The 15,228-nt window shown below is 27.2% G+C and overlaps 1 protein-coding gene across 1 annotated transcript in view; it reads right to left on the bottom strand.

Annotated features, from left to right (window-relative positions):
- The window catches only part of LOC111032707 (bestrophin-4-like), a 34,770-nt gene that overhangs the window by 8,651 nt on the left and 10,891 nt on the right, over nt 1–15,228 (bottom strand). The window contains exons 2-6 of the mRNA XM_022313144.1: nt 7,107–7,241; nt 6,875–7,041; nt 6,272–6,429; nt 2,422–2,499; nt 2,195–2,347 (exon numbers count right to left, since the gene is read on the bottom strand). Coding sequence (XP_022168836.1) covers nt 2,195–2,347; nt 2,422–2,499; nt 6,272–6,429; nt 6,875–7,041; nt 7,107–7,241 — 691 coding nt within the window. The remainder of the gene's footprint in view (nt 1–2,194; nt 2,348–2,421; nt 2,500–6,271; nt 6,430–6,874; nt 7,042–7,106; nt 7,242–15,228) is intronic.

Raw genomic sequence — 15,228 nt, 5'->3', positions numbered from 1 at the left:
GTACTTATATAGTTCAAATTATGAATGGACAATAATTGCATAGAAATTACCGTATTAAATTGAGAAAAAGTTAAAATTAAGAGTTCAAACAACAAATAGCAATGAAACTTTTTTTTGATTTATCAGTGAACTATATTATATAAATCCTATGATCAGCATTATATTTATGATCGATCATGCATGAGTAATGTGAAGATGAGTATACTCATTATTAACGGCTTCTTTCAAAACGGATACAATCAGCCTACATAATATATTTTATGTTATAATAATACTCTATGTCTGTATTAGTATAATATTCGTTATATTTATATTTGTTTAATATTGTATTCTTTATTGTGGTTTGATTAAAAAAAACAAAAAACGACCAACTATTATGTAATATAGTTCACTTAAATATTTACTTTATTCAGTTGAAAGGGAAGAAAGTTAGATATGTATTAGTACAATACTTCTACAGTCAAATAAGAGCATTCATTCAAATTTCAAAGTTTAATTTTGTATATTGTTTATCCCATCAAATATTTGCTATATTATAAATAATATTCTTAAAGATAAATACTGAAACTTAGTTATTTACAATATGTGTAGATCATATAAAGTAAAACAGTATATCAGTTGCAACATTATATTAATGAGTAGGGACGAATGTACATTATATGCATAATACATAATTATTAAAGTTTGATAAATACATTTGAGATGCTTATAGGTAACACAATTTACCTTAAGATACACGTATATAGTCATACACTCATATAAAAATAATTAGTCAAGATATTCTTGTAAAAAAATTAACAATATTAGTATAAAACCTAAAAAATTATATTAAAATAGTACAAATCAAGGAAATATAATATTGAGTACTTTTTTAAGTACTATAACTAAATTAAAAAAAAAAAAATAATAATAATAAAATAACTCGAATTCTGAACAAGTTTTTTCATACGGAAATGTTTATATTGTCAGAGTTTACAGCAGACTGAATTTGAGTAGACCTGTTGACGTCTACATTTCTTTATTAACAATTTTATCTAAAGGTGTTATGACATAATTTAAAAAAATATTTCTGATAGCATTATAAAATAACATCGTTATACTCATAATCATAAATTATATTTTCATTCATTGTGTGTCTGCGTCGAATAGTTATATATTTTAATAGAATATTCAATATACATCTTATAATATTGAACTAATTAATTTATGTATATAAAAAAAAACATTTTTCATATATTATAAGCTATTGCTATTAACCGAACGTTTATTGAAATCAGATAAAATCTCTTAATAATGACACACCTGTATGGCGTATTTGTAAATTATTTGTTTGATACAATTTAAATTTATAATAATAACCATATAATATAGACACATAGTACATTAATTATTATTCAAATGATTACACGAATAACACTATTGTGTTAACTACTACGGAAAATTGTGTGTGTTAAGTTTTAAACTAGTTTTATAAGTATCACTTTACTGTATGGAAATTTGTAGGTATTTTTCAAATCTCGTCCTATGTATAAATTGTATTTTATTTATCATTCAAAATAAGTGCTCAATAAGTATTCAGTAATTACAAATTAGCTTTTGACATAAAACCTTAATTATTGAGCTAATTGATCTACTTCAATACTACTATATTCAATATTTTACTGTATTCAGTTTTATTAATATTCGAGACTATCTATATAGAATAAATTATACTTTTATGATTGAAATTTGTAATTACCGAAAATGTAGTAAAATACAAAATTATTCTTGAAATATTATAGTTCATTTGCTCAGTTTGAATTTATTGTTATTTCCTTTACAATCTTAATATTCTATTGCATTCAGACAATATCAGCGTTAAAGTTGTTATTATCATATTTTCAAATTATTAACCAATCTTCCCAAGAAATAATAACTATAGATCTGTAAAATGTCAAAATCCATCTATATAATGATAGCTACGCAGTACGTCTCCTCGTTATAATATTATTCAATTACGCGTGTGCTTAATTTTGTTAACGACGGTAAAACAACACGCAAAAACTTAACCTTTCCTGTGAAGGGGTTTGTTTTTTATTACAATATTATGTTATTTTAGTATTTATACACAAGGTCCATAAATTATTATTTTTAAATTGTTAGACATACACTTAAAATACTGAACTTCAAGTTAAAATCATAATTAACTACGTACCTTTAAAAGTCCCATGAAGAACAAAAACTGTACGATTGTAAACACCGGTATATATACGTCAAGTTCTGTTTGCAGCATTTTGTTTGATCCTTCCACGTATTGCCTTCCGACAACAGCAGTGATGAAAAATGAATACGTTGCAATTGTAACGACCTTAAAAAAATTAAAATATTTTTTGTTATTTATTGACAAAAATAATAAAATAATAATATTATTATCATCGTTACTTGTGTATACGCCAACGGTATACTGATCCAATCATAACTCCACAAATAACCACATTTTGATCTGAAGTCGATAAATTCCTAAACAGAACAATTATCGAAGTACAATACAATTTGCCATTTAATTTTATTAAATACTTAATCTTTTCATAGCACATTGTCGATTAAATTCTGTATTGTTTGATTGTTTGTAGTTAACAATTAGCTAATTAAACTTAAACATTTTAATTATTTAAGGTAGGTAAGTATGAGTCTGAAAAAAAATATTGTCATTTAAATTTCAGACCATAACTTTTTTTTTTCATACAACTGTTTTAAACCTATATTTTCTAAAAGTTGCAGCATATATGGGAACGAATTAAATAATTTAAATGATGCTTTATTAATAGCAGAAAGATTACTCATACTAAATTAGATTATTTTTGAGAAATAACAAAACCGTAAATACGTGGTATTATAATATGTACTTAAAGTAGTTAAGAATATTAGAATTAACAAATTTACACTTGCAATAAAATTGTGTTCTATTTAAAACCACAAACCGACCGCGTTAGACCCTTAACGTTGTTTACTTTATATTATTTTCTTTATAGTGGTTAGAGTAAAAGTTAACTGTAAAAAAACTGTCACTACTAATACATCCCACAACATTTTTCGTCAGTAACTATACATTATCGATTTCTATCAATTATTGCATTTTGACTTCATTGTCAACACTACCCCATCTACTAGTTAATATAAAACGCAATTTATACTAGGTAAAAACTCAGGTTACCTTTAGTTCATTAAATAATTCAATTAAGATAAATTGAGTTATAGATAATTTTAAATTACAAAGGTAGTCTACTGTAAACATGTTAACATAATACGATGTTACCGTGTACGTTCTAGTAACATTTAACATTACAGGTGCATGAAATAAATTATAAACAATATTATAAATTATGGGCCATAATATCACAGACATAAACATGAATTCAAAATTCAAATCATTTTTTTTTTATATTTTAAATGTGAAAGACGAAACTATAGCTAACATATAAACCGAGTCAATATACTAACAATGCTTAAAGATTTTCAAAACCCTAAAATATTCACTGATGGGGCAAAAAATGAAGACAGAGTCGTACTCATAAGCCTCGGTGATCTACATTGATGATAAAGAGATCATTCTTAAGATAACAATTTTCTCCTCAATGTATACAAGTAAATTCACTAAAATATCACGCGCTAACGATCCCATGAAGAATAATATTAAAAAAACATTGTTTTTAGTAACTCCTCCAGAGCCTTAACAATCGTCGAAAGTATTATGCCGACCAAATTATGGTATATTTTTCTTGAAAGTATAGAACTAAATATTTCAATATTCCCAACAGAGGAGTAGAGGAAAGTTGAATCCATGTCAGCAGAATAAACAGAAAACGTAATCAAGACTTAATCTAATCATAATAGTTTGATAGGTGCATATAATTTCAAATTACAATAGCAGGTTAAAACCTAGGGTTAAAGAATTGTTAAACATCGGGCAAATAAAACAGTACATACAAAATTTGAGTCTTTACATAAAAAAAATGATTTCTTTTGAACATTTTGGCACGAAGTATGAACATTTTGATTTTGGTTGTACAAAGTTGCAAAAAAGTTCTGTAAGTGAAATTTAAAATTCAATATGGTTATCTCGGTTCCAGATGCTAGGAAAGTATTTGACTAGTAATTTCATTTAAAAAACTATTTTTCAGCTTTTGGGTTCGAGTACGAAATCTGATTTTCGTTGTATGAAATAAAGTACAGAAAACGCAGTATTAAGTGCATTTACTGTGCAAAATGCGAAGTGAGTTTAAATAACGTTAAACTTGATTTAACCACGTGGTCTAACTCTTGTATGCTATTCGTTTAGTCAGATTTAGTACATATTATAAATTGAGTTGTTTAAGGTCCAACTCATGAGTCGGAAAGTAATTTTTATTGAAGTCCGAAAAATTAAAATAATAAATAAATGAGGTCCAAAGAAAAAAATCGTTGATAAATCTTCATATTTTTATAATAGAATATGAAAAAAAAATTATAAGTTATGTAGAAGGTCTTATTCTCTGACTTACGTAATCTGGATCCGGTCGACGGTCCTCCAGTTGCCTACCGTTGGTCTAACTCTTAAGTTCATAAGCTACTGTAATGCATTCTCAAATCTCTATACTAGTCTGCAGCTAGAATATATTTAAAATGAAAACCAAATTGTAGGTTTGAGACTTAAAAATATAAAATCAAAATTAATTGTACTACCTATACATAATATAATAACCGATTAACCGAAATGAAATAATATAAAAGTAATTTGTAACCGTAAATATGGCTCCAATATTGTTTATTGAAAATGATTATTTTTTCCTTAATATTAAAAACTATTTCCGCAGGACAGATTTCATATTTTATAACATTTAGCTTGATAATTCTGTTGGCAATTTTTATTAAGTACTCTGTGATGTAGTGGCAATTCGAACATATTTTTATCGAAAAAACTGTAATAACCGATGATTGTCGGTCACGATAATTAAGTATACCAATAGCCAATAGGTACACGTATACGTGGAAACAACCATTACTAATTATTTGTTACACGGTTTGAACTCTTAGATGATTGATAACATTGGCATGTCATATGACAATAACTAACTATACCTACATTATATTGGTTGCTTAATTTAAAAAAAAAAAATAAGATATACGTGCTTGAAAATAGTAAAAATTACTTTTAACATTGTAAACTCGAATTCATCAAATACTTAATAGTAAGTGAGCTTAAACCATAACCGTATATCTCCGTATACACACCAAAACAGCACTAGAAATAATACTTTCTACCTATATTTGAATTAGACTGCAACACCCGGAAACGAAAAATCTCACGGTTGGGGGGGGGGGGGATTCGTCACTCATATTTCCTCCCACGATCCTGACCAAAAATTGACGGGAACTCGTATCATATAAATGTTATAAAAATGAATATGCAAAATGGATTAAAATATACTATAGCCACCTTATGACCCAAGTTGTTCTGAAACTTCAAAACAGATATCAAACAAAAGCTTATTATTAGCGAGTATTTGCAATTCCAGTTGTAGAATTTGCAGTAACCAAGACGGCCAGTAACTGCTTTAAATATTCTAAAGTTAGCCCACCTAAGTTGTCCTATCACATTTAAATGGTACCAAACGATAGATTTTAATTTGCAAGTCCCTTCTGAAAATGTGCAAGTCATTCAGGTGGCCGTTATGAAGTGGATGCTAATTTTTAAGGTTGCGTAGTTGGATAGTTGGAGTAATGTTTTGACCTCAAACTCCGAAATGTTTATCAAGCCAATGCTTATGATAATAGCAAAAAATATTATTTGCGAGTCACTATGGTGGCATATCATTAGCTAATGGTAGAGGTAAGGTGACAGTAAGACCAACGGGTTACATTAAGACCAACAAAGTGACAATTAGATCACATGTAAATTTATTATTGACATTATAAATCAGAAAATGTTGACACTTATTCATAATATACAATATGCCTACATAATATTATATACTGTGTTTGTAAGCATTGCCTGCATTGTACATGGCAGTCAACTTCAATGATATGAAGAAGATGGTTATTTAGTTGTTGAATACATCTACATGGTAGGGATGTAAGGTAATTGGTAGGTAGTACGTAATTAGTTGATATACTATAAAGTGCAGAAACTTAAAACAATAAGAACTAACGTGTTTTTAATTTTTACGCATGTGCCTTTTCGTTAGGTTAGATCTAATCAAACTATCAATTAACATCTGTCCATATAACACTGTGATATAACATAACTTATTACCTGCATTATGAGTTTGACTCCTTCAGAATCTTCTATTCGCTTAGACTTTCTGGCCTCTTTCAGCAGAGTTATGAACCAAGTGCAAGGCACCCAATAAGTATTAAATTCCACCTTGGGGAGTGAATAAAATACTTCCATCTCGTCGGCAGTCATGTAGCCTGTGTAAATTTATTAAAATTAATAACGATTGTGTACATTGGCATGCCCAGGATTTTTCGAGGGGGAGGGGGCTAAACAAAGTAAATCAGAATTTAATATCCGTTACCTTATACCAGGTCGTCATTACTATATCCCGTAACCGTAATAATCTCTACAAATAATTGATAATGCTTAAAATGTTTCTTCAATTAATCAAAAATATAATGGTTTGTACTTTGCTTTTATCATATAAGATTTATACCAAAATAGGGCAAATGGGGGGAGGGGGGCTGGAGTTCACTAGCCCCTCCCCTGGATACGCCGCGGCTGATTGTGTATACTATGATTTACTTAAATTATTACAATAGGTAATAAACTTATATGTTATTAATTATTTTAATATAATATTATGTTTAATGTTTGTCTTTGTAGTATGGATCAATGCACAATGAACTAATAACTTGCCTGACTCAGCGACGTGCTCTAATGTTGGAAAACGCTTTTTCACCGATGAACTGATAGAACGCAATACCAAAATCATTGTCAAAATCAAATATCTCATTAGCGATCTTCGAATCATACAGCCGTAATCGTCATTGCCCTCTACATACATCGATATCACATGCATTGCTCTTATGATGAATAAAAAAAAACATATTTTAATTTACAACTCGGTGGTGAGGATAATTCTACATACCTGTCGGGCCATGGAATCGCCAAGTATTGGTTCCACCATCTTTTGGCCACATAAGTCACATAAAATCCTAAGATGAAGGATAATGGTAATTGACTAATAAAGGCATCACAGTATCGAACTATTTTTTCAAATATTCTGAAACATAAAGTGTCATCAGTATAAATTATCATATTAATAACAATGGAATTATATTATTTATTCAGTTATATTATTCAAATATATTATTGTGATATTTACTTAAAGCTAGTTTTCTTTAATAAAATATTGAAATAGTTTATTTTGCCTCTGTCTACAATATTTCCAATTTTAAAGTTATAATTAATAGTAGTTAGTAAAAATAAGTATATTAATAATTCTAAATATATTTCACAGAATGTAACGTATTACAAAAATTAATAATTATAAATTATTATCATTGACGGTACAACTAGGTACTAACATATAGTATTGACATTTAATTAACTATATAATATACGAATACCTTTCACAGGTCTAAATATTCAAAATTTTAGTTGACAATTGACATTTTAGGTCATCGATAATTACATGACGTTTTCATGATTTATTTGTATTTACCAATACGTTTGTTGATTTCAGTTAGAAACTGATTTAACAGAATTTCAATTTTCCATTAAAATTGAATATACTTTTCAAATACAATTTAGCCTTTATTTGACAAAACAATAATTATTAATATTTACTGAAAGTATTCATAAACATAGTTATAGACGATTAAGACGAATTATAGTGGACATTTTACTTAGATAAACCTATTTGAGGGGTTTGCAAGGATAGAGAGGGCACAGAAAAACAATTTAAAGAGCACGAAGTGGAGACATAATGCACTTATGCTCAAATTAGTTAAATATGGTCTTTGTGGTTGTTGGAAAAAAGGAATTTAAGTGCGCCGACGATGGCTTAACATTCGACGGCGAAAGATAAAAATGCAGGGTGGATATAAATAAAATAGTATAAATATGACGACGAGAATAAAGTAAAGTAGCTTTAAATTTACCTACTTTTCGAAAGCATTCATCTATAAACTCTATATGTATTATGTAGATAGTAAAAAAAAAAGAATATATGAAAAATGTTTGAATAGAGAAAATTACATTGCATTATAAACATTAAATTTGCATGAATATCAAAATGAATCAATTGAAATATAGATAAAATTCCAACAAATTTAAACATCAGAATTCTGTGATTTCAATGATTGGTTTAAATACAATGTAATATTGTAAAATATCATGTGGAAACGTTACTTGAAATAGTCACATACAATTACATCATACGAATCACTTCAAGTCTAAAGTTGTAAACTCTCTCATAATACAATATTGTCCTTTTACCAATTATATGTATGTACACGCGTCCTATTATTATATAATAGTATATAATTTGTACGCGCACGTGTATTCTATTATCAGAGTCACGCGGACACGTTAATTGAATAGTCAGAAAATACAATGTATAATTATTATTATATTTATATATAATGTACACAATACGAAATGGAAAACGAGAATTACGACGTGCCGTGCCGAGACGATTCGATTAATTATTTTTGTTAATTATTGTTAATATTTCTATGTGTGGTCATTCATTCTTAAAGGTAGTATAATAACAATAATATTTATCACTCCCTGTCGCGGCTTGTGTGCGCGTTCTGTCAAGGGTTCTGTTATGCCATTAACTACTGATTCAACATTTTCAATTTTCATTACCTATGTTTATTTTTTACTCCACTTTTTTCTTCTAAGGACGCTCTTCGTTTTGTTCTAATATGTTTATTTTTAATTCTAGATTTTTATATTATATTCCGTCTTTTTCTTTTAAATTTTTTTCCAATTTTCCTATTGCTGAAAGTTAAGAGAGTGTCAAAAGTAGTTGTCATATTTTTAATAAGTTCATCTAACTTGTGGTTATAGCTCTGATGTCTTAATCACTGTTCATATAATTATTTGCGAGCCAATGTTACTATTTGTTTATGATTTATTTTTGATGGGTGTACCTTTTCTTTTGTTTTGTTTAAGTTTGTTTGTACAGTCTTCACAGTCAAAATAAACTAAGCGAATTTCATAAATTCTAGGGATTCCACGTTCATGTTGGAGTATTTCATAATTTTTTTTTTTATAAAATAAAGTTTTACTGGCGTACATCATCTCAACTTATTGTTGAATCATATTTAATATGATACGCTTATACGTATTACATTGAATACTGACCTTTGCAAAACTGCTACCTAGCATTTCGAACATAACGACTTACTTGGACAGATAATCAACATTGTGATTTGCGAATACACTAAAAATAATAATTGTACCGAGAAATAATAACAACTGTACGAATGAATGGTTTTTTTGGTCGCTTAAACTAGGTACTGAAATCTTCTTTGAACACAACTACGAGTTATGAAAGATAAGATTATAAAATAGTTATTGTAAGTTTCAACTGAATGAGATGAAGCTAAAAATTTAATCCGTCAAGGAGCATCATTCATTTAGAAGAAGTTGTGTGGATGCATTTACTAAAATGAAAAACCAACATTCTTCGCTTATTTAAAATTTAATATAATTTTTTATTTCGATACCTACCTTTTTAAATGTACTTAACTTTTTGGTAAATGCTCATGGTAAATGAGTAAATAAGAATTTATAAAAGTTATAAATATATATGTTATAGCCTTACTTTTATATTTTAACACCTTTAACTTTTTTTTTTTGTAAAGGTGTGTATTTGTTCTTACGGGTATAGAGGTAGTAACCAATTACTATTTATATGCTTTTCGCTTTTTAATTTCTATTTGCAATCTTTGGGTCTTGATGCATTTAATAGTTTGTACAAGAAATTAAAAACAGGAACATGATATTGCAGTATCCACGAAGCGTAAAATAATAACACTCTATCTCTACCACAGCAATTCTATTCTACCACCTTATAGATAAATAAATAAAATAATTATATTACTGGTTATACTTTATGTAGTATTTATAGTAAGTTACAAATTGAAACTAGTAACATAGGTGATAACTATATTCACTGTAACTGTATTAAGTTGAATAAATAAATTAATGTATCGTTTTAAAAATAGTAATTTTAGTGATGGAGGTGAGAGTAGACCTCCATCACTCCATCAAATACGCACTTGCTGCTTGTGTATTATCTTAAGTAGGTACTCAAATTCAAAATATAAAAACTAAATACTTCCTCTCTCCATATTTCTTTACATTGTTTATATTTTTGGTGCCCAAATCAATGAAAATACAAAATCTGGACCTACTAAAATTTAGATTTTGGTATTCGATGTAGCATACTAGTATATAAGACGTGATTTATCCATTCAGTATTGAAGTGATGTTGAAAGCTTTTTGGTGCATTGAAATCTTCTTTTTCGAAATCCACTTAAGGTTAATGCGGTTCAATGCAAGTAAGTGGAACAGCCAGTACCCACCTACCCGTGTGTAATATTGAAAATAAAGCGATGATGAAAATCAATTTCTTCCTCTAAAGTACTTGTAAGTGTGTCGCATTTTTTGTGTCGTAAACAGTTTGTCAAACGAAATAAACGAAATAAAAATAGTATTTTAAATCTCGAAATTTTCAAACGTTTAGCCGGTTAGGTTTTATTTGTAATTTATAATGCTATACCTATATACTATATACATAGATAACTATAATACTATATAGTACTCCATAATAGGCAGTTGCAGCCTGTGCACGTGTACTTTTAAAAATAAATAACGACTCGAAAATTAGAAGGTTTTATAATGAAACGTTTAGGATTAAGTAAACCATTCATTCGGGTTGTAATAAAATATTTTTTTTTAAAAAAGGTTTAAAAAAATAATAATAAACTGAACATGATGTAAATGTTTTATAAATAGAGGTAGATCTCAATGTCGGAAATAAGTTATTATTACCTACTCAATACTCATATAATTATAACAATACTATAATATTGACAGTAATATCTATAGGTAGGTAAGTGTATACAATACATTTCAAAACTTGTCATTCTAAAATGCATTTTATGTCGTTCTGCGCCCATTTTCGGTATAATTTAGTGATTACTGATTAGGGAAACATAATACACAATAGAGTACTACTACACAAGTCTAAAATGGTATTCGATTTGTGTATTATGATGATAGATTGATAATTGAACTAAAATACTCATTTGTAGGTATCTACTACCTATATAGGAAAAAATATTAGTTCCTGATTTATAGTCTTATCATTACTGTGTTTTTATAATTTAATAGATAAGTACTGAATTATAGATTAGGGCGACTTTTCACGACTGTTTACTTTTCAGTTTTCACACCGACATAATACTTCTAAATAGTATCTACCTACAATTATTTTTATCCATTTGTATCACAAAATTTGAAATTTTAATTATACTATCAATACTGTTATGATTATACCGTGGTAAAACTTGTAACGCATGATAGAAATTAGGTTGATACAAATATAAATGTATTAATATAATACTAGGAAGTACGTATTACCAAAATATGTACATTAAAAATTCCTATAAAAACATGTCCACAGTTTCCGAAAATATAAATTACTAAGTGGTATTATTGTTAAAACACTTTTGTAAAATAAAATTGTAGATTAGATTCAAATCTGGTTCTATTAGAAGCTGATTTCGTAATTTTAATTTTAAGGTCTTCCAGTCTTTTATTTTCATTAACTATCAAAAAAAGTATAAAACTGTCATTATTCAACATGAAATATTATGTTAAATTTCATGATAAGAATTGGTACAAGATATGATACAATTAATTAAGATGGAAAAAATCGAATCAATGCAATAGCAAATGTCTACTTAATAGTTAATATACAGTAGAATTTTTCGTTTATTTTTATTATAGTTGTGCATTTTAGAATTTAACGATTCAAAAAAACTGAAATGTAGGTGTTCAGTAAGGTTCAGTTAGTAAGGTTCATAAGGTTAAAGTATAATAGGGTGTATCGGGAAAATATGAATCTTTTCATTGAAATTAAATTTGAAAATGTATCAGAACTTCGTGATACATACCTTAAAATTAAAATTAGGAAACGCTACAGAAACCACTAAAACTATATTATTATCCTTTTATTAGTTGATTGGAAATGAAAATGAAAAAAAATTATGAGGACATAAATTCATGTTAAATATGTTTATAAGATTGCAAAATATATAATTTACCTATTAATCATAATTAGTGCTTTTGAATATTTCTAAATTATTTTAATATATTTTCCCAACGAATAAGCGGACATAACGAAGCTGATATTCTTCATTTTTTTAAAGTTACATTAAAATATTAGAATAGGTACATGATTAGTGACATTTTTAATTTGGTGTATGAATATTGAAAATCAGTCATGGCTTAAGAATTCAAAATAATTCTTTGAAAAGTGGGCCACTAAACACATTAATAACAATAATACTGTTTTGTTTAGAAATAATATATAGAAACTAGTTAATATATATCTATGGATACATTATTTTAAACAACCAAGTTTTAAACTCTTTGTATATTAGATCAACTAATAAGTGTATTTTTTAATTTTTATTATTGATACATCTAAATATCATAATATCCCTAGATAACCGTAGGGTTTTTTTAAAATGAAATATTAAAATATTTTCTAATGATAAATATGATAAATATTAAATAATATTTATAGTATATTTATTATTTACCAAGATTGAACGAGAGGTTAAGTGATTTTCAAAAATAAATTTTACAAGTTGGCCAACTTTGTACACTTTTATAATTTACGCAAGGTGATATTTGTTTTCTACAGTCTAAGTATGCTCTATACGCCATACTTTTTATGTTTTTGTTAATCGCAGAGATAAAAACCAGCAGTTATTTAAATGTCGTCTTAAAATTACTTTCTTTTTAAGTACCTGGACAATAAAACACATTTTCGGGTGAATAAATTACTACGTTTTTTTTTCTTAACTTGAGTGATATCAGGTATGAGGTCATATTATTATGCTAGCTTATTTTAGTGGTGGTCGCATTGGGAATATTATTGAAAGATTCATGGAAGAAAATCGCTATGTTGATGTAGTTTATAAATTAGTGAAAATATAAAATATGTATAGCAAATATATAATTTGTGAACACTAGATTTTCTTTTAATTAAATGTAGGTAATAGAAATGATATAAAAGCGCTTGTTTATAGAACATTCTGGTTATTTTTTTAATTATAATATACTGGTAAGCGGTATCCGATACTAGATTTTTACTAAGAAAACTCTGTATCTACACTTATTAGATATAACTTAGGTACCTATGTTTTTATTTGAAAATTATATTTTTTTTAAAAAGAATTTCATCAATCAAAGATCCCGGAAATCACAATCATATTATTATATAGTTTTACTAGCAGGTAGGCCTCTACTTAAACCGCACAACCTATTCAAATTATTGACCAACTAGACCAACTTCTTGTACGTTTTTAAATATTCTAACAAAATTGCATTAATATTATCCAATCTTTGTTGATTGCATTTGACTGACCGAGTATTATAGTATTATTAATTATTGGTTTCTGGTAACCGATACTGTACAGATAAAACCCCTTGTAAGATTCCATATCGTGGTTTAATATATTATGCTATATAAGATACATTAACTATAAGACATTCGGCTGTTGAATCTTAGACGACTAAAAATCATACCAGTTCTAAGTTTAAAAAAGTTGCTAGAATTTAAAATTTAACTAAACATACGATTTTAACCAACAATTTAAAATCTCTGCTATGAAATAATATAGTTGTTATTTAGTCGATGATTTTGAATAGAAATGGAAATAAGAATAATAATAAAGACGGATCGATGTTTTTAAAACTTGTATTTTGAAACAGATATTGGAAATTCTTACACAGCTGTAGTCAGCTATAATAAATACCATTATATAGAATATGGTTAGCATGTTTATTCGGTCATCAATCAATAGTTTAGATTTTTCATGTTAAAAAAGTTCTGTTTCACGTTTCAAAGTTGATATTTCTCCATAACGATATAAACTTTTGATATAGCTTCGAAAATGCACGTGCATTATTATAACCAGTTGGAGGAGTTAAGACAGCTGCCGACGTTGGCAACTTCGATACATTACTCATGTCATGATTGATTAAAATTCGTGTGAGAAAAACAAACGATAAATATAGAGTAAAAACAAATAAGATAATACTATAATTAGTGCCTACCTTAGGGAATAGAGTAATTAAAAAACAATATAAAAGTAAAGGGGGAAAGTAGATAATCGCTCTGCTGTACTGTTTTAGGCATCGAGTGTACTTCGTCATTGAGTAGGTATGTTAAATTTGAATTCAATAATAAATCATTGCATACAAAAAACGATTCTAAGCAAAGACCGTCTATAAGACTAAATTAAAATATTAAGTATATTTTATGATATAATATTGGTATTAAAGTAATTGAGTTAATTTTTCCTAAAAAACATCGCATTTTAAAATATTATTGTGTGTTTAAAATATAATAATATACTTTAAAAGTTTCAAATACCCTCTAAAAATCTTTTTAAATTACAACCAAACAACTGAAATAGTTATTCTTCGTATAAATATCTTATTTTGTCTACATTTGATTTTAAAATGTCAATAAAAAAAAAACCCCCGAAAAAGCTGTTTAAATATTTTTTTACAAAGATTTTGTGGTACGAGATGAACTACTTATGAGGAACATTGTAATATAACATGTTAAATTCTTAACTATAAAATTGAACATTTAATAAATTACAAATACTAATATTAGTTATTAGTTAATACTTATTACATTATCTTTATATTTGCTTGGAATAGATTATTTCATTATTTTATTTGTTGTACTTACATATACATTTATATTTTATAACAAAGCTTTGATTTGTATGTACATTAAAATATGATCTAGGGACACGTAGGAGGTTTATGGGGTACAACCGCCCCTCCTTACAACATGGAATAGGTATATATAATATTATAGTATACGTTACAGTTATTATATTATAGTATAATAGTATATATTATTATATTAATTAAGTAGACAATATGTAATTATTATGATATCCCTCTCCCTTCCCATATTGAATTCCTGTCTACGGCAT

This window comes from Myzus persicae, unplaced genomic scaffold (assembly GCF_001856785.1).
Source record: "Myzus persicae strain clone G006 unplaced genomic scaffold, MPER_G0061.0, whole genome shotgun sequence".
Lineage (NCBI taxonomy): Eukaryota > Metazoa > Arthropoda > Insecta > Hemiptera > Aphididae > Myzus > Myzus persicae.
The sequence above is the reverse complement of the archived record's forward strand: the minus strand, read 5'-3'. Positions and strand labels throughout refer to the sequence as shown.